Source organism: Macaca thibetana, chromosome 15, assembly GCF_024542745.1.
Source record: "Macaca thibetana thibetana isolate TM-01 chromosome 15, ASM2454274v1, whole genome shotgun sequence".
NCBI lineage: Eukaryota > Metazoa > Chordata > Mammalia > Primates > Cercopithecidae > Macaca > Macaca thibetana.
In genome coordinates this window covers 53,150,036-53,174,994 of record NC_065592.1, presented here as the reverse complement: position 1 = coordinate 53,174,994, position 24,959 = coordinate 53,150,036, and the positions used below count along the sequence as shown (strand labels likewise).

The 24,959-nt window shown below is 38.0% G+C and overlaps 1 protein-coding gene across 1 annotated transcript in view; it reads right to left on the bottom strand.

The window, feature by feature from the left end:
- Positions 1–14,230: 14,230 nt before the first annotated feature.
- Positions 14,231–24,959, bottom strand: part of C9orf72 (C9orf72-SMCR8 complex subunit) — a 223,891-nt gene continuing 213,162 nt past the window's right edge. The window contains exons 9-12 of the mRNA XM_050759634.1: positions 24,523–24,758; positions 18,658–18,715; positions 16,242–16,351; positions 14,231–16,109 (exon numbers count right to left, since the gene is read on the bottom strand). Of these exons, the coding sequence (XP_050615591.1) occupies positions 15,923–16,109; positions 16,242–16,351; positions 18,658–18,715; positions 24,523–24,758 (591 nt within the window). The 3' untranslated portion in view covers positions 14,231–15,922. The remainder of the gene's footprint in view (positions 16,110–16,241; positions 16,352–18,657; positions 18,716–24,522; positions 24,759–24,959) is intronic.

Here is a 24,959-nt window from a genome sequence, read left to right as displayed (position 1 = left end):
TGATGTTTCTGCTCTGGCTTAACGTTAACCAGGTGTGGTACACTTGTGATCTGCCTCAGTACTCTGAGTAATGGGGAGGAGTTCTCTCACTATGAAACAGGTCAACTTAGATATGATCCAAAAAGGGTTAGTTGCCAGGAGAACCAAAGTCTAAGGGAGTCACATCTACAAGCCCATAGCCTGGACTCCGACATTAATCCTACAGTGAGACTTTAGCACCTTTCACAAATGGAAAAATCAGGCCACTGTGTGCTCAATGGGTTTGGAATGTTGTGCTTTCAAAGCAATTGATATAGAAAGGCATAGAAAGATCGAGAAGAGGCTAGTGAGTCTTGGATGCTTCGAACGTGATATAACGCCCCTTTCTCTTCTAAATAGTAAAATAATGAAGATCTCAAATAGACTTTCTCTCTTTGAGAAACACAGCTTTACTGCTTTTGCGATCAATGCCCTTGCCCTCACCAACAAATCAGTCATTAATTCCCAACGGCCTTGCACTGCAAATACAGAAAAAAAGGTTTTTGTATCTCCTTAGCTCTCTTTGAATGTCTGTGGGAAAGAAATGAAGGAAGTAAACTTTTCTACTGCCAGACTGAAGGTAGTTTTTGATAAACTTGGAACCTCTCCAAACCACCCCCTACCCTCCTGGCATAGAAAATAAACAAGATTTTTCCCTTTACATCATAATTAAGGCAAGAGACAAAAATGAAGGTATCACCCAACCTGATCTTCTTTAGCCTCTAGCTGTTCTACCTACACAGAACTATTTTCTCAAGATTCCAATTAGGTTTGATATACTGTTCAATATTAATTTCCTCTTAAGAAGCTACTTCACCATTTGGAAAGCCCCTTGGGTTGAATAATTATTGAATTTCTAAATGGCCTCTGGCTAGCCTCAATTGCGTTAGTGTTTCATGTCCAGTAAGTAATATGAAAGAGGCTTGCCTTGGGTATTTAACAGCCCCTAATGATGCTTTTCAGAGGGAAAAAAATCCTTCTGAAAAGATTTTTGGAAAAGTTTCAGTTAATTTTTTCCCAAGTCTTGTTGTCTAATGCTCAACAGAGTCTCTGTAGAAATGAATAGATAACTTCCTTCCTTCATTTTTCCCTTCCTTTTTTCTTTCTTTTATCCTGCCCTCTTCCCTCTTTCTTTCTTTCTCTTCTCTTCTTTGTTAAAGGATTTCTGACGGCTAGGTAACTCATCAAGGTTTCTATCCAGTGTCCCAGAAGAACAATTCTTCTTTTTAATAAAATGAATTACATTTTCATTCTCTTTCATTGTCTTTTTGTTTTCCTGTGTTCTTTTTGGTTTCTTTCAGCACACGATAAACGATGTTTTCATTTGAAATTGCTTCTCAGTACTGCTCAGATGGTCAGCATGAGAAGTCAAAAGGAAAGCATATACACTAGTAAGAGAATCAGGGTGTGGAAAAGGGTCTCTAAGACCCCAACCCCCGAGAAGAAGATGGAGACCCAAACATGCCAGTCACCAGTTTGAGGCTCATAGCTTGTTAGTGTAGAGCCAGATTTTGTACTTGTAGTTTGAGGAGCACAGCTTGTTAGAATCCAGATCTCATGGCTTTTAATCCAGAAATATTTCTTGGTTTGGGAGTTGTTTTTCATTGTTGCTGTTGGCCAGTAATTATGGTACTCTGGTGAAAAGGCTGTTTTATAGGTCAGTTATTTGGAAAGGCCATTTTCCGTTTGTTTGTTACTGAATAGATGAGCTTGCCTTGTTCATTTGGCAATGCCCTGAGCTCCTCAATCTCTCAGTCCCTTCTTTTAGAAACGATGGTTTGCCTACAGGATGCCAGGTGCTTTTCTCAGGGCCTTGCTCCTGTTATATTTGATTTCTCTGTCAACCTTTTTACACTACTACATACACCCAGAGTGAGAGAAAAAAGGGAGAAGAGAAAGAAAGCAAAAGGAAACAAGAAAAGGAAGTTGAAAGCAAAAGAAGAAAGAAGGAAGGAAGGGAGGGTGGAAAGAAGGAAGGGAGGAAGGGAAGGAGAGATGTTGAAGATTACCAGTGGTATATACAGGAAAATTAATAAGATATCCTTTGTTAAATTTTAATACTTCCAGTCATGTCTGTTATTAAGGAATCCAAAAGTGATTAAAAGCAATCTCCTTTCCTTCTCCTCTGCTCTCCCTACTCCTACCCTACTACCCCCCAGGTTATACTTCACAGCATCTTCTTGGATGATGACATAAAAGTCTGGCATTATGTTTCTTTAAAATTTTTCTGCCTTTTGTGGGGTTTGTTTGCCAACCACCCCTCTTATCCTACCTGCAATTTCCTCATTCCTTGTTTTATTTTTGGAAGAATACACCTACCTGGACACTCATTTCTTTTTTACCTTCCAAGTAGTCTAGTTGAAATGTGTTGACCTTGACCCCTATTGGCAGAACTGCTCAGCTGACCCATCGACTCTTGAGAAATAATAAGTAGTTGTAGTTTTAAGGTGCTACATTTTGGAGTGATTTGTTATGTAGTTTTGTTGTGGCAATAAATAACTGATACAGATAATGTGGTGGTCTTGATGAATACAAGAGTGCCTGGCCTATAAGTAGCCACTCGATAAATGTTGGACTGGAATGAACTGGCAAATGGAGTAAATTAATATTCATCAATAGGGGCTTAATTAAATATGTTGTGAGATAGCCTAACAATGGAACACAATGCAGGTATTAAAAACAGTGAATAAAAATTCAACGAGTTGATGGCTTAGGATTTGTGCATTTGTCTGTGTATGATATTACATATCAGTAAAGAAAGCCTGTATACAAAGCACCAGGTATCATATGATACCCTTTTAATATTAAAAAATCTACATTGTATATGTTCATAGGAAAGTATCTGGAAGTACATATGCCGAGATGTTGACAATGGTTCTCTAGGTAGAATCATAACAGGTAAATTAAAATTTTTTCTATACTTCTTTATTTGAAAACATTCAACTTTATTTTTTATAATAACAAGAGAGTAAGGTGATAAGATACTTTTTTCCTGAGTCCAGGACACATGGGGTGAGCTACCCTGATATGACGTTTTCTCTTTCTCTCCCCAAAGCACACTGAAGATCTTGAAGGGCACACAGAGAGAGGGAAGGCAACAGAGGCAGGCTTTGTTGGACACCAAATGAATGTACTGAGCCATTGTTCCAAGACAGCTCTGTATTTTGAAGCTCAGCATGGGCCAAATTCAACTGCCAGATGAAATATGTGATTCTTCTGGCATTGTCAGAAGTGGCAAATGGATTGTCTCCTCCTAAATGTGGTGTGACTGCGGGGCCCTATCAAGGTGACTCTCCCATCAACCAAAGGTAGCAAGTAATGGCACACTTGCCATGACCTCTACTGTCTGCTTTCTGTGTCGCTGCCTCAATCATGCCCCTCCTCTTGCCTTGTCTTGGTGAGGAGTGCCTGGCCAGCAGCCCTGCCTACCTCTCTCTTCTGGCCCTATCACCTTGCCCCAGCCCATGTGGTTCCAGCAGGCTCCACTTCAAGGGACCCACCCTCTAGGGCACAATGTAGATTCATGATCCAAGCATTGCCAACCAGAGGGCTTCTTCTCCAAGAGTTTATACACGGACCTTGAGGTCAGCAAGCAAGAATGAAATAAGCCAGAGTTCTCTGCAGCCATCCCCTTTTCACCTCTCTCAGTTATGGATGAACTTATCTGTAAAATGGGAAAAAGAAACAACAAAAGAAGCACAGCTGAGAGAAACACCAAAAGAAAGAGTTGAAGACATTGTTTGAATTCCTGCATCCACTAGTGTCCAAAGCCAGTGCCAACCCTGGAATTCCTAGCTACAAGAGCCAATGGAGTCCCTTTTGCTTTAGTTTGAGGTGGGCTCCTGTCACTTGCCACAGAAACTAGGAGAAAGCACAGTGTCTGTGGTGCAGTGAGGGAGGGCTAAAGTCCTCAGGGACAACCAATAAAGCATGAGAGCCAATGAATAAATACTTGAGGTGAGCAATTACAGCAGGCATTTTTTTTTTTTTTTTTTTTTTTGAGACGGAGTCTGGCTCTGTCGCCCAGGCTGGAGTGCAGTGACCGGATCTCAGCTCACTGCAAGCTCCGCCTCCCGGGTTCACGCCATTCTCCTGCCTCAGCCTCCCGAGTAGCTGGGACTAGAGGGGCCCGCCACCTCGCCCGGCTAGTTTTTTTGTATTTTTTTAGTAGAGACGGGGTTTCACTGGGTTAGCCAGGATGGTCTCGATCTCCTGACCTCGTGATCCGCCCGTCTCGGCCTCCCAAAGTGCTGGGATTACAGGCTTGAGCCACCGCGCCCAGCCACAGCAGGCATTCTTTACATTTCTTAGAGATCCAAGCAAAATGTATCCTCAGTGGCCTGAAGTGGTCATATATATTATTATTATTAATTAATATAGTTAATAACCTGTAGGCAGCTCAGAAAAAATCTCAGAGTCATTAAGTGTTAAAGGACATTTGAGACCATTTGCCTCAGCATCTAGTGCAGCTCCGGATACGCACAGCATGGAGGGCAGGGAACTAACATTTGGTGAGCACCTACTATGGGTTAGGACCTGTGCTGGACATTTTCACATATTTATTCCTCCCCATGATCTTGGATGATGGGTATTAATACTCTCATTTTGGAGATTGGGAAACTTGCCTAAGGTTCATACAGAGCTTCTTTGGCGCTCTCAATCATGACTGTTCCCTTGCATCCATCCCCTCTGTTAAGAACTGAGCATTTAGGAAGTTATAGCTGGTGCAGCAGACACCTTAGATGCCCTGTGTCACATCTCTTGACATATCTCTGATTTCAGTGCACTTATGATGTGGCCTCTTTCCCAGCTCTCAAGCACGCAGCAGCCATCATTTCACTATCTGCCGCGGGACTGTTTCCACAGAGGCAGGAGCTTGCTCAGCCTAGGAGAAAGCACAGTGTCTGTGCTGCAGTGAGGGAGGGCTAAAGTCCTCAGGGACAACCAATGGAGCATGGGAGTCAATGAATAAATACTTGAGGTGAGCAATTACGGGAAGCATTCTTTACATTTCCTAGAGAGCCAAGCAAAATTTAGCCCTAGTTGTCTGAAATGGCCAATTGCCAAATTCATCTTTATATTGACTTTTCCTTCTTCGTGTTGCAGGCTGACTGATCTCTCATTCCCATTTCCTGGAATCACCTCCCAAATAAACTAACTGCATACTAGTCCTTGTCTCAGGCTCTGACAGTGGGGGATTCCAAACTGGAAATGAAGACCATCTTGTGTACTGACTAGTGAAGGAAAAGGTTACTGTTTTGAAGTCTGTAAGAAAATAAGCTCAGCTTAAACCAGCAAGAGGCCTTGAAACAGAGTGAGCAATTCCAAGCTAGGAACTGTATTAAGAAATAGTCTCTTATATAGAACCCCTTTGAGAAAATATACTCAAAGTCTATAACTTAAAAATGCCTGAAAGGAAATACATCAAGATATTAATATATTATAATTCAATATATATTATTATTGTATTAATTATTCTACTCTTCTGAGTAAATTTTCAATGGACATTTCCCAGATCTTCCTCACTTCTCTTACCTATGTCTTGATCTGCCCCCTGGGGATTCACAATTCTTGTCACTGTAGTTAATAATCTTTTTTTTTTTTTTTCTGTGACTCAAATTAGGTAGAAGATACTTTAGCCATCTTTCTCTGCTTGGAAGGCAGCACATCATGTTAGTTCAGAGTATGGTATGGGCAACAAAAGAAGGTCAAATTCTAGTCATCTGGGTCACTTGGTCTGTCACCCAGGTTTTGCTATGGAAACAATTGCTTGTGATCGTTAATTTTTAAATGTTGACTAGGTTAAGGGATACTGAGATAGCTGGTAAAACATTATTTCTGGATGTGTCTGTGAAGATGTTTCTGGAAGAGATTAACAGACTGAGTATAGAAGATCCACTCTTACCAATGTGGGAGGGCATCATCCAGTCCACTCAGGGCCCAGAGAGGACAAAAAGGCAGAAGAAAAGCGAATTTGCCCTCTCTTCTGGTGCTGAAACATCCACCTTCTGGCTGGCCTTTGAACTTCAGGATTTATACTACCCTAGGACACCCACCCTCCCAATCCCCCATCCCATTTCTCAGGCCTTCAGGCTTGGGCTGAATCATACCACTGGTTCCCCTAGTTCTCCAGCTCAAAGACAGCAGACTGGGGGACTACTCAGCTTCCATAATCATATGAGCCAATTCCCATAATGAATACCACTCCCCCACTCTGTTTCTCTGGAGAACCATGATTAATGATCAATACAACTCCAAAACTTAGTGGCTTAAAACTGCAAAGATTAATGCATGGCTTATGCAACATGTACATCTTGATGGGGGTGGGAAAGGGGGCTCTGCCCATAGCTCCCACAGTAGGACCTAGCCTGCAGAGTGCCACTTCTGGAACATTAGTGGACACTGTGGCAGAGTGAAAAGGAGGCAAAGCTCATGCAAAGTCTTCCATCTGAAAGTGACATATGCTGCTTGTTCATGTTTCATTGGCCAAAGACAGTCATGTGGTCATGCACAAGTTTCACTGAAAGGGAAAGGGCAATCTGCCTTGCAGATAAGAAAGGAGAAAAAAAAGGGGGAGATTTTGAAAAACGTCTATCCAATTTGGACAATCATTTAACCTATGCTTCAGTGTTCTCATCACATATTGTGGGGATATCCACTTTACAAGGTTATTATGAGGGTTAAATGTGAAACTGTAAAGTACCTGGCACATAGCCATTACTCAATAAATGCTATTTTGACAGTGATACTTTGTTTACCTGAAATATAATATTAAGATTTACTCCAATCTTTCCTACATCTCTGGGAGTAAAAAACTCTTGAAACTTTTTCCAGAGGTTGCATTTTCCGGTCTTTAAAAATGAGTCCAGTGCCTTTTTCCCGAATTTTTCCAACTTCTGACCATCCTCAGATATGGGTTCTAGCTTAGTGCTCCTCACACAGAAAGGTTCTAGTAAGGAATTAGAAAATACTTTCTGCTTTAAAGAAGAGCTACACAAATATTAAATGAGAATAATTATATTTATTATTTACAGCAAATATTCTAGTAGTCAGAAAAACTCAGCATAAGTTCATTAGAACAGTATGGGCCACATTAGAAAGAACATATTATCATTATGTTTGAAAAACTAGGACTGGGTACAAAGTTACTATGATAGTATGGGCTCAGTTGGCCAAGTATGTTATTACAGTTTCAATGGAACCATTATCTTGTCAACAGAACACACAGTGAAACCTGCAGGGGCTTCCTCTGGCTTCATGACAGTGAGTAAATTCTGGCTTTCCCTAGGGAAGGCAGGGGCCTGGTAGGGTCATAGACTGTGCCCACCCTCCCCTTCTCCCTCCACTCATCCCAGTTTTTGGTTTAGAAAGCTAGCATTTTGAATATGTAGTCACAAGGCTTTCTCGTTGTCCTTAGGTTGGGTTGCTGCCCACCCCTCCGCCCTCCTTGTTCCCATATGAAGGTCATTGACTCCTAGTTTTATAAGGTGTTTATTCTTGCAGAATTTGGACCAGTGACTCTTTCTGTTCAGCAAATGATTCAGTGCATGTGGACCCTGGGGTTGTTTACATTTTCAGGAACTGCTATTGCGAAACTAAAAAGGTTTATTTTACGTAGTGGGATTGCTTTTGCCAGATGAATTCATTTGCTCAAGTTATTTTTAAAATGTGCTTTCCCTTAGCTCCTTAGAGAAGCTCTGGTCTCCTCTTGCTTGTGTGGGTCTAGGCCAGGAAAAAAAAAAAAAAAAAAAATGCTGAGGCTATTAATGGAAGCCAGAGAAAATGTCTAGCCAAGGTGGATCAAAGAAGGTTCTCAGTTTTGACCCAAAACCCTTTAACTTCCTGAATGCTGGGCTAGCATACAAACTGGTCCTGGCTGCAGCAGCTTAAATGGCTCATGTGCCTAGAACCAGGAAGACCATGCATATGAGTTTCAAACTGCTCCTACAGGTATGTGTGGAAAGGGGACCCCTACAACTGAGTATTCATCTGGAAGAAACTTCCCCGGCTGCCAGTTGGAAGCACCACAGTCCAGCAGCAGTGAGACTGCTGGAGGCAGTCAGATCGCAAAGCACAAACCCTCTACCTCATCGGGGTCAAGTGGCCTGAAATGATTCATCAAGCTGCTTTGCAAACATTTTATTTAACAATTGATATTTAGAAATAATTTTTTATGACGCAGTTTCTTCTCTTTTGGAGGTATCAGAGACCCCTTTGAGAATTGGAGGAAGGCTATGGAGAAATATCTGATGAAGTCTGTGGGGAAAAAAAACTGCCATCCAGGGCTGGGCGCGGTGGCTCAAGCCTGTAATCCCAGCACTTTGGGAGGCCGAGACGGGCGGATCACGAGGTCAGGAGATCGAGACCATCCTGGCTAACACGGTGAAACCCCGTCTCTACTAAAAAATACAAAAAACTAGCCGGGCAAAGTGGCGGGTGCCTGTAGTCCCAGCTACTCGGGAGGCTGAGGCAGGAGAATGGCATGAACCCGAGAGGAGGAGCTTGCAGTGAGCTGAGATCCGGTCACTGCACTCCAGCCTGGGTGACAGAGCAAGACTCCGTCTCAAAAAAAAAAAACAAAAACTGCCATCCAGAAAAATGTATATATGCAAGCTGTTCCTTAAAATGTAAGTGGTATCATTGTGATGACATCCAAAAATTGTCAGGGAAGTCCATAAATCCCCTTGCTTCAGAATTTGGGGAAACTTTAAACCTCAGATTAATGGTATGTAGATACTATTCATTCATTCAGTAGCACTATGTTGGAAGTTGGAAATACAATCATGTATAAGACAAGGACCCAGCCTTGTGGAGCTCACAGTCTAATGGGAGACAAAACAAACCCATAAAATGATGCATGATAATGAGTTAAGTGCTATGCTAGAACTGTAAGTGTAGAAGAAAACAAGAGCCCTAAGTAGAGTGTAGTTAATTCAATATATATTTATTAAATGCATTATGTGCCAGGCAGTTGGGAATAAGCTGGTGCACAGACAAGATCCCTATCCCATGGAGCTTAAAGTCTGGAATACTCTCAACTCAAAGTTGGAGGAGAGACCTGGAAGAACATGATGCCCACCTAAGGTGAATCCTGACTGACAAAGTTCATCCAGGTGAAGTGGGTAAGCATACTGCAGGTAGTGGGAGCAGCACGCACACAGGCCCAGTAAGAGCAAGGTGAGTCAGGGGGAACTACAAATACTTCATCAGGGCTCTTTGAAGGCAGGAGCAGTGAGACACAAAGGTGGAGAGGTGTGCTGGGGGCAGATCCCCAAGGCTCCTGTGCTTCACCATGGATTGTGGGTTGAAGGTTGTCAATGAGGGCTTTTTAAGGCAAGTCAGGAGTTTCATATTAAAAAGATCACTCTACCATAAATGGAGAAAATTGGGCAAAGGGGAGGGGATGGCCAGTGGGTGAAATCATGGAGACTAGAACGAAGGAAGCTGTTGAATTAATCTGGATAAGAAATGGTAAGGTCCTAATAGTGGCAGTGGAGATGGAGTAAAGTGGATGATGGGAAAAATGGGATGAGGCCTCTGAAGAGTAGCTCACAGGCAATTTTTTTCATTTCCTACAATGACATTTGCCTAAGGCAACACACTCTGCTACTTGCAATGAGGTAGTGACAGGCTCAAGCTAAGAAAATAATCTTGTTACTGACATGGTATCACTGGGAATCATGGCTGTAAAATTGTAGTTTAATAATCAAATTTTGGAACTCTACATTTAATTGCTTAATGGTGAGGATTATGACAGCAATAATCCTGATAATAGCTGTAACCCAATTTTATTGTGCACTTACTCTGTGCCAGTTACTGTTCCAAGCATTCTGAATTTATTAACTCACTTAATCTTCAAATGATTCTATCGGGTAGGTTCTATTCTTACTCTTAAAGAATAGATGAGGACACTGAGGCAGCACAGAGAGGTTAAATACAGCTAGGAAGTGAGAAAATAAGGATTTGAGCCTTGGAAATCTGGTTCTAGGACCCAAACTTCCAAAAATTCTACTATCAACTTACAATGACAAACATAAATGATGGTCCTTCTCCATAAAACTCGATATGAGCATTAAAATCGACTTTTTACCATTTGTTATGAACACTCTGAACAATCACAATAAAAAGTAGTGTGGAGACACTATTCACATCTCTAAAAACATCTTAGGAGGGATACATGAAGCAAAACGCTGGGTGTGAGTGCTTTTGCAGATTCAGGCTCCAAAGAACAAAAAAGCAGATAAAACAAACAATGGTGTTTTCAAACAATGAATGTTGTTTTCCTTTAGCCATAAGGGAATTTTAAAACTTGACAAACCCATTCAGCTTTCAAAGCATTCCACATTCCCCACCCACAAGCAAATGCCAGAAGGTGCCAGTTTGAGCCAACTCAGCTCAGGAATGACTTTCTAAATACTGGATCAGATTTCTTGAATGTCCGTACTCCACAGATGGATACTTACTATTGTCCTAATTGGTCTCATGAAAAGTACTTAGCAATTTATCAAGCAATTAATTTAACAAAAACATTTCAGCAAGAAATGAGATGGTGTGGCACAAATGCAGAAACAGAAATTTCAAAAGATTGAAATTTATTACTTCAAAAAGACTAAAAAATTGCTGCCTAAAATCTTTTAACTTTAGAGCTAGGTTGTGCATAGGCTTAATTTTTAATGAATTAATTTTTAATTCATTAATTTTTAATGAATAATCTGGAAAAATAAGTTTTTGATTATATAAAGAAAGCAATTTCTTTGATTTGCAGGAAATAATTCTTTTGGGGTAAAACAAATAAATTAATGTACTCATTACATCCATCCAGCTAACATTTACTGGAATCATGCCGTGTGCCCAGCACCATGCTAGGCACTGAGATACAAAAATGAAAAAGACAAGAATCTTGTTCTTTAGCCTAGGTGGGGAGACAGATAAGCAAAGGAATAGTGTAATAAATACAACAAAAGAAATATGTACTAGCTAGACCTGTGGGAAGAAAGGTTACAAAGATCAACAGAACTGTGTGCTAGAATTTTGGACCTAATTCTGTAAGAGTTGGAGAGTCATTAAACAGAAGTGATTGCTAGATTGAATTTTAGAAGGATCACGCTGTTATCAACGTGAAGAATGGGCTGTAGTAGGGAAACATCAAAGGCAGATTCTGTTCCACTCTTCATAAAAATCGTCCCACAGCACTCTGATACCCTTTTTGCTCTCTAATCCATTTCTCCTTTCCCCCAAATACAGATAATTTAGAAATTATTTAATCTTTTAAAAGCATTGTTTTCCAAGTTTTTGAGGTTTTCCCAGATATTTGTTATTGGTTAGTAATTTAATTCCATTGTGGTCAGAGAACATATTTTCTATGACTTGAATCCTTTTAAATTTATCAAGATTTGTTTTACGGCTCAAAATACAGTCTATCTTGGTACATGTTTCATGTACTCTTAGAAAGAATGTGTCATTTATTGTTGGGGACTGCTGTGCTCTACAAATGTCATTTAGGTCAAGTTGGTTGATAGTTTTGTTCTAATCATCTATATCCTTACTGATTTTGTGTATTCTTGTTCTACTAAACATTGAGAGGATATTAAAATCTCTAAACATAATTGTGGATTTGTCTACTTCTTATAGTTCTATCAGTTTTTGCTTCATGTATTTTGATGCAGTTATGAGGTGAAAAAACATTTAGGATTGTTATATCCTTTTGTTGAACTGACTCTTTTATCATTATGAAATGATCATTTTTACCCCTGGTAATATTCTTTGCTCTGAAATCTATTTTGTTTCATATTGTCACTCCAGCCTTCTTCTGATTTTCAATATGATGTATCTTTTCTCCATCCTTTTACTCTTAATCTGTTTGTCCTTTATTTTTAAGGTGTGTTTCCTGTTGGCAGTATTTGGTTGGGTCTTGCTTTTTTATCTGATCCGAAATTCTGACTTTTTAAGGACATTTCTAAAATCAAAAAATAAAAGTTGTATATATTTATAGCATACAACATGATGTTCTGAAGTAAGTATGCATTGTGAAATGACTGAAGTTAATTAACATACACATTACTTCACATATGTATTTGTAGTGAGAACACTTAAAAGATACTGTTAGCAATTTTCAAGTGTACAATACATGTTGTTGGTTATAGTCACATTGCACAATAGATCTCTTGAGCTTATTCCTCCTATCTAACTAAGTTGTACAACAGATCTCTTGAACTTATTCCTCCTATCTAACTTTGACCAACATCTTCCCAGCCCACTGCCTCTCCCCAGCACCTGGTAACCATGTTTTTACTCTCCGCTTCTATGAGTTCCAGGTTTTTCGATTCTGCATGTAAGTGAGATCATGTGGCATTAACAAGCTCTAACTTTTGGCCGGGCGCGGTGACTCAAGCCTGTAATCCCAGCACTTTGGGAGGCTGAGACAGGTGGATCACGAGGTCAGGAGATCGAGACCATCCTGGCTAACATGGTGAAACCCCGTCTCTACTAAAAAATACAAAAAAAAAACTAGCCGGGCGAGGTGGCGGGCGCCTGTAGTCCCAGCTACTCGGGGGCTGGGGCAGGAGAATGGTGTGAACCCGGGAGGCGGAGCTTGCAGTGAGCTGAGATCCGGCCACTGCACTCCAGCCTGGGCGACAGAGCGAGACTCCGTCTCAAAAAAAAAAAAAAAAAAAAAATCTCTAACTTTTAATTGGGGTGTTTTGAACATTTATATTTAAGTATCTTTAAAAGATAATTGACTGTTTAAGTAAAAAAATGACAATAAAGTGTGGAGTTTATAATGTATGTAGAAGTAAAAATGTAAGACCATAACAGCAAAAAGGCAACAACAGTAAGTTTCTTAAGCTATATGTCAAGTAGTATATAAACTGGTAAATTACAAAGAGGTATAACCCTAAAACAACCACTAAAATAAATCAGAGTTCTAGTTAATAAGACAACAGAGAAGACACAGTAAAATTAAAAAAAAATCCAAAAGAAAGGAGAAAAAAGAACAAAGAGAAAATAGCAAGATGACAATTTTAACCTACCATGCCAATAATCATATTAAATGTTCTAAATGCCCCAATTACAAGCTAGAGATTGTCAGATTGGATGAAAAAGCATTTATGAAGCACTGGTCAGGTACTGAACTAACGATCTTATAAGGTCTCATTAAACCCACTGGTGAAGTATGTATTATCATTCCGTTTCAAATATTTAAAAAATGAACCTTGCATAGGTTAAGTAACTTCTCCAAGCAGCACAGCAGGGATTCACACTTGGGCTCTGAATAGTGCAAACAGACCTGTAAAACCTGCTTCCCTACTCTCCTTTCAATTCAACTAAACTGAGTACCAGTTACATGGAGTTAGTAAGTTAGGAGCTGTGCCCATGGCAATGACTGTAACTGTCTGGGATGAAATCTACCTTTACCAGCTGTGTGACCTTGGGCTGTATATTACACATCTTTAAGCTTTAGTTTCCTCCTTTGTAAAATGGAAATAATAATACTAGTCCCATAGTGTTACTGTGTGTTAACTGGAGGTGGTGGACTATTTTTGCTACTTTAAGCTATACCCTACAGATCATAGAAGAAATATCAATTTGTGCAATTCTACATCAAAATCAAAATAGTGTTATATAAGAGTGACCTGTTTAACCTGTAGCATTACAGAAATATACTACAGAAGTAACTATCTCATATTTGTAGTATTATATGAAGTTTTGGTTTCTTCTTTGAGAATCATAGTGATATGATCAATTAGTCTTCTTTTAAAGAAACCTCTCATCTCAACTATTCTATTTTCAAAAAAAGTATTTTTCTTGGAGTGAAAATGTCAAACCTATTCCTAGCTTTGCAGATGAAAGTGTTTAGACTCCTTGGACTCTTACTTTGGATACATGTATTAGATACCTGGGATGAATAACTTCAGTTTAGGTTATATTAATATTATAATAATAGGAATTTTGAAAACAATTTATCTAAATAGTATTTTACATTTGAAATATTAATATATAATTTGAAAAATCAAAATGAAATCCAGAGAGTTAAGCAGAAAGCTTTTTTTAACATAGATTACATTATAAAGGATCTTTAAATATTTTTTCTTTGAAAAGACAAAATTAATTTTAAAAAAAGTTTATATCCAGCATGACTGTCAGCTGAACAAAAGCTAATCGGTCTTCAAATATCATAGTATTTTCTTCTGAACAAACAACTGAAAGAGGCAAAATTTCAAATATATTTTATTCAAAATTCTCCATCTAGGAGAAAAGATATATAACAATGTTTACACATGCTTTAATAACTTATTTCACTGTACAACTTACATTCTATATAACAGGACAATAAACCAGCCAAAGAAAATAACCAGTTAGCACTTAAATAAGAATCTATCATGTAAAAAACATAGTATGGGACACTACGAGATAGTATTTATGTATTTTTTAAATGACTGAACTACAGTACAACAGTCATCTAGTTCAGGGGTTGTCTAAAAAATCAAGCTGCCACATCTTTCTGATTAATGATGGGAAAGCTATTATGACCTTTCACATTAGAACATATCATTTTGTTGTGTAAATTTGGTGGCTGGGGGACAGAAGGGCTCTATTACCTTTATTCCTTTCTTATAAATATATTTTCCCTTTTATGTTACTTCCAGTTTTAAATAAAATATTTGTGTTTGTGTACACTACAATGTCAATATTGTGTTAGAATTATATTAATCAGTTATTTTACAGCCAGCAAAATGGTCCAAACGCATTAAGGAAACAAAAGAAACAGACCACTTAGCTCTGCCAAAGTAGCACCTAGAAAAATAGCACTTCAGTAAAATTTCTCCTGCTATTCCTTATAGCCTATTGCAGGCAAATGGCAACAACTTCAAAAACATGGGCAGAAATGTAAGAAGGAAGTACTCAAGGAACTATTTTCTGTTCCTGAAAAAAAAGATCTTATTAGTTAATATATTCTCTAATGCATTTTATAATCTCAGAGTTACAATGATTGCCAAAGCAGGTACATGGTAAGACTCTGCAAGAAGAAAACAAGATGAAAACGACTGACCAGTGAAATCTGAACTTCTTCCAAGTAATTCGATTTTCCAAGGAAAAAAAAGGCACAGGAGGTGCACATTTCAATTTGGCTCAAAAATAATGAAAATTAATTTAAAAAGTTGGCAACAACTACTAAAACATAAAATACAATTTCCTTTTACAGAGCTCAACTATATAGAACATCAACAATAGCAACAACAATAAAACAAACAAAACATCCTAACTGTGGTTCACCATGAGCAGGGACTATAGAGAACTATCAGACATTTCTACAGACTGAATCCCGAGGGCTAAATCCACAAAGCAGGATCTAATAATCAATTCCAATTAAACATCTGCTTGATCAATTCTCTTTCTAAAGCTTATCCTATGTTGAAGCTCACTTTCTTTCTGTGGAACTGAAATCATTTAAAGGTTCTAATTTTCAGTTGATTGCAGAAGTATTACAGTAATTCCACACACCAAAGAATGCCAAAAGATAGAAAGTCAACTAATATCTGTAAAAGCGAACTCGGATTTCACCTTAATACGTGTAAACCATGAATCATATATTTCAAAAAAACAGCAGTTGTGGTCAAGTTTATATCCTATTATTATATATTTAAAAGACAGCAATAATACCTATTATATTGTAAACATAGGTCTGTATCCCAAAAGCATAAATCTAGGAAAAGAGACATCCAATGTAATGATGCACCTGACATCCCCTCACAGACTCTTGTGAGAACTGTAGTGTAACTTACTTAACTGCAATTGCCGAGCAGAGCTCTGGAGTATGATCCAGGGGAATGTTTCCCCACACCACCGAGCTACTTTAGCAGCGATCACGATTGTGATGGAATAGGCTTATTAAGTTACACATTTAAAAAGTCATTAGAACATCTCGTTCTTGTACACTAGTGTAGAAAGGTCTTCCAAAGATAAAAGAGTGTAGGCCTGGTTTAATTTTCTCAGCCAGAGCCATTATTATGTTAAGATCGCCCTCTGCTGTTAAATCAAGGTCTATCTTCAGGTTCCGAAGAGATTTAAAGGGCTTTTTTCCCTTCTGCCTGAAAGTAATGGGGAAAAAAAAAAAAAAAAAAAAAAAAAAAAGCAAAAATTATGATACAGAAAATGTACAAAGGAAATAAAACAAAAAACAACGTACAAAGGTTTTCCCTCCATGTAGGAGTTGTACTCACGTATCATCTTCTATATATTTTATTAGTGTCAAGGCTTTTCTGTGAAGGACAAGTAGAAACTGTGCAAGGAAAGTACTCCTGAGAGATAAGCCAGGTTTCAGCTGAAAGACCTGCAGGGAGAGGAACCATTTCAATACATAATTTGCTCACATTCTACTTGTACAGCAATGTTTCTAGGACAGTGTTAACAGTGCTTGGCAGACAATACACACTAAACATCTCCTTAACCATTTCCACTGATGCCCCCTAGTAGGAGTGTGGTATAGAAACACTGGGTGTAGGAACAATCTGACTTCTTTTTTTTTTTTTTTTGATATGGAGTCTAGCTCTGTCACCAAGCTGAAGTGCAGTGGTGTGATCTTGACTCACTGCAACCTCCACCTCCCGGGTTCAAGCGATTCTCCTGCCTCAGCCTCCCAAGTAGCTGGGATTACAGGCACGTGCTGTCACGCCCAGCTAATTTTTGTATACTTAGTAGAGATGGGGTTTCACCATGTTGGCAGGATGGTCTCGATCTCCTGACCTCGTGATCCACCCACCTCAGCCTCCCAAAGTGCTAGGATTACAGGCATAAGCCACCATGTCCGGCCAATCTGATAGTTTTTTGAAGTTTTCTGATTTATCTTTAAAAATGCACTCAATGGCCGGGCGCGGTGGCTCAAGCCTGTAATCCCAGCACTTTGGGAGGCCGAGACGGGCGGATCACGAGGTCAGGAGATCGAGACCATCCTGGCTAACACGGTGAAACCCCATCTCTACTAAAAAATACAAAAAACTAGCCGGGCGAAGTGGCGGGCACCTGTGGTCCCAGCTACTCGGGAGGCTGAGGCAGGAGAATGGCGTAAACCGGGAGGTGGAGCTTGCAGTGAGCTGAGATCCGGCCACTGCACTCCAGCCTAGGCGACAGAGCCAGACTCAGTCTCAAAAAAAAAAAAAATAAAATAAAATAAAATAAAATAAAATAAAATGCACTCAAATTTTGCATTCTACTTCAGAATACATCCATGTTTGTTTCACTATTAAAACTCATATGTAAGCTATTTCATATTTCTTAACTTCTTCTGCCCAAATCTTCAAATAACATTGAAGCTTCTAGAAGATGAGCCCATGGTTTTGAGACATTCATATATCTGTACTTTTGCAAGGGGTGGAGTGGGTGGGTAAGAGTAGAATGTGTGCATGTGATGAGGTGGACAGTGGGAGGGATTTTCAGTTTGAGAAATTCCATGCCTACGAATTTTCCTTGAACTTTGCAATATGTCACAGACCACATAGATCTCAATCCAAAATTTCTAGTAAACATAAGGATCTCATTATTTCAAAGCTTTATCTATGACACAGTTTCCTGGCCTGATCCCCAGAATGTTATTATAACAAAACTGTAATATATTAAGAAATAAGTTCCATATAATCTACAATTTCCTGCAACTGTGTAATTAAGTAGATATTTTTTAAAAGAATGAAACAATAAAGATGTTATCATTTAAATGAGTACATGATGTTTCAAAAATATTTTTGACTCAATTCAGGCAAATAAACAACCTCCCTTTCTCAAAAAAAAAAAAAAAAAACTTACTTGAGTTATAGGTTAATGCTTGAATTAAAATGTTTGTTGTTTGAAGTAATCAATGCTGCAGCCTTAATTGTTAATATAGAGGCTCTTCCCCATTAATAAGTCAAAAGGAAAAATCATTTAGACACTTTAGAAAGACTGAACACTACAAAAAGCACCTAATAAAACAGATTAGGACTTAATTCTTAATTCTATCATGTTTTATATATATAAAAAAATAAAAATATATATTATACTCTATTTGTCATATATAGAGTATATGTTATATATTTAACATATATGTATATATGTTTATGTTAAATATGTAACATATATTTATATATTTTTTAACATATAAACATATATATACTACAGTGCCATAATATATATACACACACACACACACATATATACTTGTACTACATATATAGTACAAGCATTGTAGGATATATATATGTATATATTATATCTGTAAAAGCTAACTCAGATTTCACTTTGATACATGTAAACCATGAACTCTATGTTTCAAAAAACAGTAGTTGTGGTCAAGTTTATATCTTATTATTTTATCTGTAAAAGGCAGCAACAATATTTATTATATTGTAAACATAGGTCTGAATTCCCGAAACATAAATCTAGGACAAGAGGCATCCAATGTAATGATGCACCTGACATCCCCTCACAGACTCTTCTGAGAACTGTAGCGTAACTAACTTAACTGCAATTGCTCAGCAGAACTCTGGGGCATGATCCAGGGAAATATATAAATATATATATATAGAGAGAGAACAGGCATTGTAAGATATATTAAAAAAGAAAACATGTCATATCATTCACTCTGACAATCTCAAGTTCAACATTTACCTGATCCAGGAAGGCTTTCACTAGAGTGTCTCTGTGTAAGACATCTTGAAAAATATTCCTGAAGAAAAGAAGAAAATGAAGAAAAAAGTTCAAATGTTGAAATGGCTATATAATGCTACTTTCCACCATCCCTCACTTGAGCCAACATTTTAAGTTCTTATAAATTGGTATTACATAAAAACATATTTGTAAGAATATAGATGTATATATTTGGAGATACAAAGCATACATTCATTTATTTACTCAAGGATATATTTACATTTTACTGGTGTTTGTCAGGCTAATAAGTAATTTTTTTCTCTAAGGAATATAAGCAGTCCCCAATAAAGGTATGTATGTACCTATCAATCTATTTTAGTACTCTCATCTTTTAAAAAAAGTAGAGACCCTTAGGCAATTAATAAATAAAACTACCAATTCTTGCCATATCAAAAACAAAACAAAAAAACAAGCCAGCAACAAAAATAAGCACACAACCACCACCATCAAAAACCAAAACAAACCAAAAAATATGAAGAAAAATCTGAGATTAGAGAACACACTCAGATGATTATCCATTGGGTTTGCCTGAACAAGTCCACCACCTATAAGTAACATGAACCAACTATCCAAGAAAGTACTACCTACCTTGGCAATGACCAGAGTGAGATGTAGCAATATAATGGCCACTTAAAATAATGTGTGCCTAACACAGCACCTAGGATATAGTAGGTGCTAAAGCAAACACACAAACAAGACTATTCCCTTCCCAGCCCCCACCTCCCTTTCATCTTTTCTCTTCCATTTTCCCTAGGTTCTACTCAGGCCAGAGTGGTAAGAGAACATTTAATAAGGGAAGGAGGTTTTAACTGAAAGTGGTAGGGATCATCCTATACCTGACCGGAGTGGCAAAAAAAGAGAATGGGGGTGTGTAGAAGCAAACAGGAAGGTAGGTCAAGTTTTCTAATCTTAAGAAATGAGTGTACCACACTACAGAAGAAAGAAACAGTAAAGGGGAAACATATCAGCATTTTATCATTATTGACTGGGCACTGATAGTGCCCCTTCTTGGGCTCTGGAAAGAGAATAAGGCTTATATTTAAGTCGAGTGGTCTTATTATACCTGTTCCACTGAATGAATATCTTAGTTATAAGTGAATTAGATAAAGCAAGGTGTTAAAAACAACATTTCCATTTGTTTGTGTCATCTCTGATTTCTTTCAGCAGCGTTTTGTAATTCTCGTAGAGATGTTTCACCTCCCTGGTTAGCTGGATTCCAAGGTATTTTATTCTTTTTGCGGCTATTGTGAACGGGACTGTGTTCCTGATTTCACTCTCACCCCGGAAGCTGTTGGAGTACAGACAATGCTAAAACTTTGCTGAAATTTTTAACAGATGTAGGAGCTTCTGGGCAGAAACTATGGGATTTTCTAGGTATAGAATTATACTGCCTGCAAACAGAAATAGTTTGACTTCTTCTCTTCCTATCTGAATGCCTTTTCTTTCTTTCTCTTTCCTGACTGCTCTGGCGAGGACTTCCAGAACTATGCTGAAAAGGAGGGATGAGAGTGTGTATCCTTGTCTTGTTACGGTTCTCAAGGAGAATACTTCCAGCTTTTGCCCATTTGGTAAGATATTGGCTGTGGGTCTGTCATAGATGGTTCTTATTTTTTTGAGGCATATTCCTTCAATGCCTAGTTGGTTTAGGATTATTTTTGTTTTTCTTTTTGAGACAGGGTCTCACTTTATTGCCCAGGTTGGAGTGCAGTGGCACGATCTCAGCTCGCTGCAACCTCTGCCTCCTGGGCTCAAGCAATCCTCCCACCTCAACCTCCTGAGTAGCTGGGACTATAGGTGCATGCCGCCATACTAAATTTTTTTTTTTTTTTTTTTTTCCTGTAGAGATGGGGTTTCACCATGCTGCCTAGGCTGGTCTTGAACTCCTGGGCTTAAGATATACATCCGCCTTGGCCTCCCAAAGTGCTGGGATTACAGGTGTGAGTCACTGCACCTGACCTACTGAAGGTTTTTAACATGAAGGATGTTAAATTGTATTGAAAGCCTTTTCTGCACCTATTGAGATAATCTTGTGGTTTTTGTTTTTAGCTCTGTTTATGTGATGAATCACACTTATTGATTTGTGTATGTTGAACCAACCTTGCATCTCAGGGATAAAGCCTACTTAAAGTAGATTAGCTTTTTGATGTACTGCTGGATTTGGTTGCTAGTATTTTGTTGAGGATTTTTGCATCTATATTCATCAAGGATATTGGCCTGAAGTTTTCTTTTTTCTGTTGTATCTCTGCCAGGTTTTGGTATCAGAAGGAAGCCGGTCTCATTAGGGAAGAGTTCCTCCTCCTCAATTTTTTGGAACAGACTGAGTAGGAATAATACTGGTTTTTCTTTATACATCAGGTATAAAGAGATGACACAAACACATGGAAAAACATTCCATGTTCATAGATAGGAAGAATCAATATTGTTAAAATGGCCATTTGCCCAAAGCAATCTACAGATTCAACGCTATTCCTCTAAACTATCAATGACATTCTTCACAAAACTAGAAAAAACTATCTTAAAATTAATATGGAACCAAAAAGGAGCCCAAATAGCCAAAGCAATCCTAAGCAAAAAGAACAAAGCTGGAGGCATCACATTAGCCGACCTTATACTAAAAGGCTATAGGAACCTTAACAGCAGGGTACTGGTATAAAAACAGACAGACCAGTGGAGAATAGAGAGCCAAGAAATAAAGCCACATAGCACCTACAACCATCAGATCTTCAACAAAATTGACAAAAACAAGCAATGGGGAAAGGACTCCGTATTCAATAAATGGTGCTGGGATAATTGTTAGCCATAGGAATTAGAGTGAAACTGGACCCCTTCCTTAATCAACTCAAGATGGATTAAAGACATAAACGTAAAATCTAAAATTGTAAAAACCCTGGAAGACAAACTAGGAAATACCATTCTGGACATAGGCCCTGGCACAGATTTTATGATGAAGACGCCAAAAGCAACTGCAACAAAAACAAACACAAATGAGACCTAATGAGCTCCTGCCCGGCAAAAGAAACTATCAACAGAGTAAAAAGACAACCTACACAAGGGGAGAAAAATATCTGCAAACCACGCATCTGACAAAGGGATATCCAGAATCTGGAAGGAACTTTAATTAACAAGCAAAAACAAACAACCCCATTACAAACTGGGCAAAGGACATTAACATTTTTCAAAAGAATATATACACACAGCTAAAAAGCATACGAAAAAATGCTCAATATCACTAATCATTAGAGAATTGCAAATCAATTCTCTAGGAATGCCTATTATTGAAAAGTAAAAAAATAACATGTTGGCAAGGTTGTGGAGAAAAGGGAACACTTATACACTGCTGGTGGGACTGTAAATTAGTTTAGCTATTGTGAAAAGCAGTTTGAAGATTTCACAAATAACTTACAATAGAACTACCATTCACCCTAGCAACCCCATTATTCTGTATATACTTAAAGGAATACAAATTGTTCCACCATAAAGACACATGCATGTGTATATGTTCATCACAGCGCTATTCATGATAGCAAAGACAGAGAATCAACCTAAATGTCTATCAATGGTAGACTGGATAAAGAAAACATGATACATATACACCATGGAATACTATGCAGCCATAAAAAACAGATGGAGCTAGAGGCCATTATCCTGAGTGAACTAATCCAGGAACAGAAAACCAAATACCGCATGTTCTCACTTCTAAGTAGGAGCTAAACATTGAGTACACATGGACACAAAGAAGGAAACAGCAACACCAAGGCCTACTCGAGGGTGAAAGAAGGGTGGGAGAAGGGTAAGGATCAAAAAACTACCTATTGGGTACTACCCTTATTACCTGGGTACACCAAACCCTCACGACACGCAATTTACCTGTATAACAAACCTGCACATGTACACATGAACCTAAAATAAAAGTTAAAAAAAAATTTCCAGTGACCAATTTTTCATGTTTTGGCAGTGACTGGAATTATTTTAAAAAGTTAAAATGAAAAATGACAAACATAATTAACATGTAAAAACACACACTGAAAAGTAAAATGAGTCTGTGACAACAGACTTAACAACACACAATCTAGTGGCTAAAAATACTATTTTTTGAACGATTTTATGTTTAGAAAATTTAGAAAATTTAGAGCTGGATGCAAAATTTAAAAATTCAGGATATTACTTTGTCATGATCAGCAAAATGAGAATAGCTGTTTAATTATAGTTTGTCAATCAGCAAAACAAACATAGCTGGCTAAAAATGATTAAGAAATGTTAAAATACACATACCTCCTCTAAAACACAAAACAAAATACTAAATGGTTGCAAACTCATTCTGCAGTTCACTAAATTTCCTCAAAAAAGCTCCCAAGCAACCAATCAAAAAAGGGAAAAAATACTAAGCACTTTAGGAAAAAGGAAAATGTTTCAAGGCACAGATTAATTAGAAAACTTCTACATGTCTATCAAAATTTACCAATATGTAAAAACTTACTGACATGGAATTTCAGTTTGACCAATTCATTTTCTAAAACAATTCCCCCACTACTTTCTCAAGAACCAATAAAAACTCTGGAGAACTCGGAAAAAATGGGTCCTATAGTAAGTCATCTTTCTGCACCTTGAGATATATAAGGCTGGGGGTCCCTTGAACAAGATGTTACTATTCAACGCTTTTGGTTAACATTTAGTGTGTAATTACTGGTGCTCCACATGTCTGTTGCCTAAACTCAAACTTATTCTGTAGAGACACAGGTCAGGGTTGTTTGCCCCAATTTTTCTATCACCTTACACACTTATACCTGGGTTATTACAGTTAACACTTACTGTTGTTACCTTCTATATGCCAAACATTATTCCAAGCACTTTTTTTTTTAACAAGACAGAGTCTCATTGTCCCGCAGGCTGGAGTACACTGGCACATCATAACTCCATGTAACCTCAAACTCCTGGGCTCAAGAGATCCTCCTGCCTCAGCTTTCTGAATAGCTAGGATTATAGGCACACAGAAACACATTCAACTAATTCTTTTTTATTTTTTGTAGAGATGGGGTTTCACTATGTTGCCCAGGCTGGTCTGGAACTCCTGGCCTCAAGTGATCTGCTTGCCTTGGAATCCCAAAGCTCTGTTCTTATAGGCATGAGCTACTGTGCCTTTTTTCAACTAATAAAAGAGAACCACAAAAGTATACTATAATTCTTTTCCTGATTTCAGAACATCATTTAAGTGTTTACTTAGGGTTTTAGGATTATAGATTTATCATCTTCCTTTTTTTTCTTTTCAAGTTGGGTCCATGCTCAATTAATTATCATTACTTTTCCTTTTGAATTTCCTGATCAGACTGTTTTTCTTAAATACGAAGTGAGTAACAATATAAAATGCAAAGTAAAAGAATGCTCTATTAATATATTTTACCAGTTTTGTTGTATTTTATATTCATATGTCAAGAAAAAAAAGACTTAGAATTACTTCTCTGGTTTTGTTAGTAAGTCCATTCAGTAACTTATACAATAGACTATATGCAATGTAGGGGCTGGAGCTGTGTGGTTAGCCACTATTAAGCCCAGTACCTAGAACAGTGCTTAGGAGCTCAATATATATTTATTAAACAAATAGTTAAATATTCACTTTAAGGGTTAATCTTACCTATTTTAGGGTAAACACAATCGTATGGAAAAAGAAGAACATTTAAGAAAAAAATGCTTGATTAAATGTTTCTTCAAGCATAATTCTGCTAGTAATATTTCTTTCTTTTTGAATGCAACTTCTGTTTTGTTTTTATTCATAAAAGACACAGTTTCATATTGCTTGACTACAGTACCAGCAGGCAGAGCATTACGTACAAATCAGGAGTAAAGCTTTCGTCAGTGTAGATGATCGTATCCTGAGCCATGTCTTCTTCTGAAGTGGCTCTCCAGAAGGCTGTCAGCTCGGATCTCATGTATCTACGCTGATTATAAATATGTTCATGACAGGGTGGCATCTGCTTCACAGTATTGACATCCACATCTATGTGTGTGGTGGGATATGGAGCATACATGACTTGCCGGAAAGGCAGCACAAAGCTTCCAGTTGAATCCTGTCAAAATAAAAGGAAAATGTACTGTCTTACATGCCAAACGATATAATTGTTTTTCAATTTTTAAAAAATGGTCTTTGATTTAGCAAATCCATCTCTAAAAATTTATCCTAAGAAATTATTCATGAGTGTGTTCAAGTTTTAGTGACAGAAGTGTTCAGTATAGCATTGGTTTTAATAGCAAAACATCAGAATAACCTG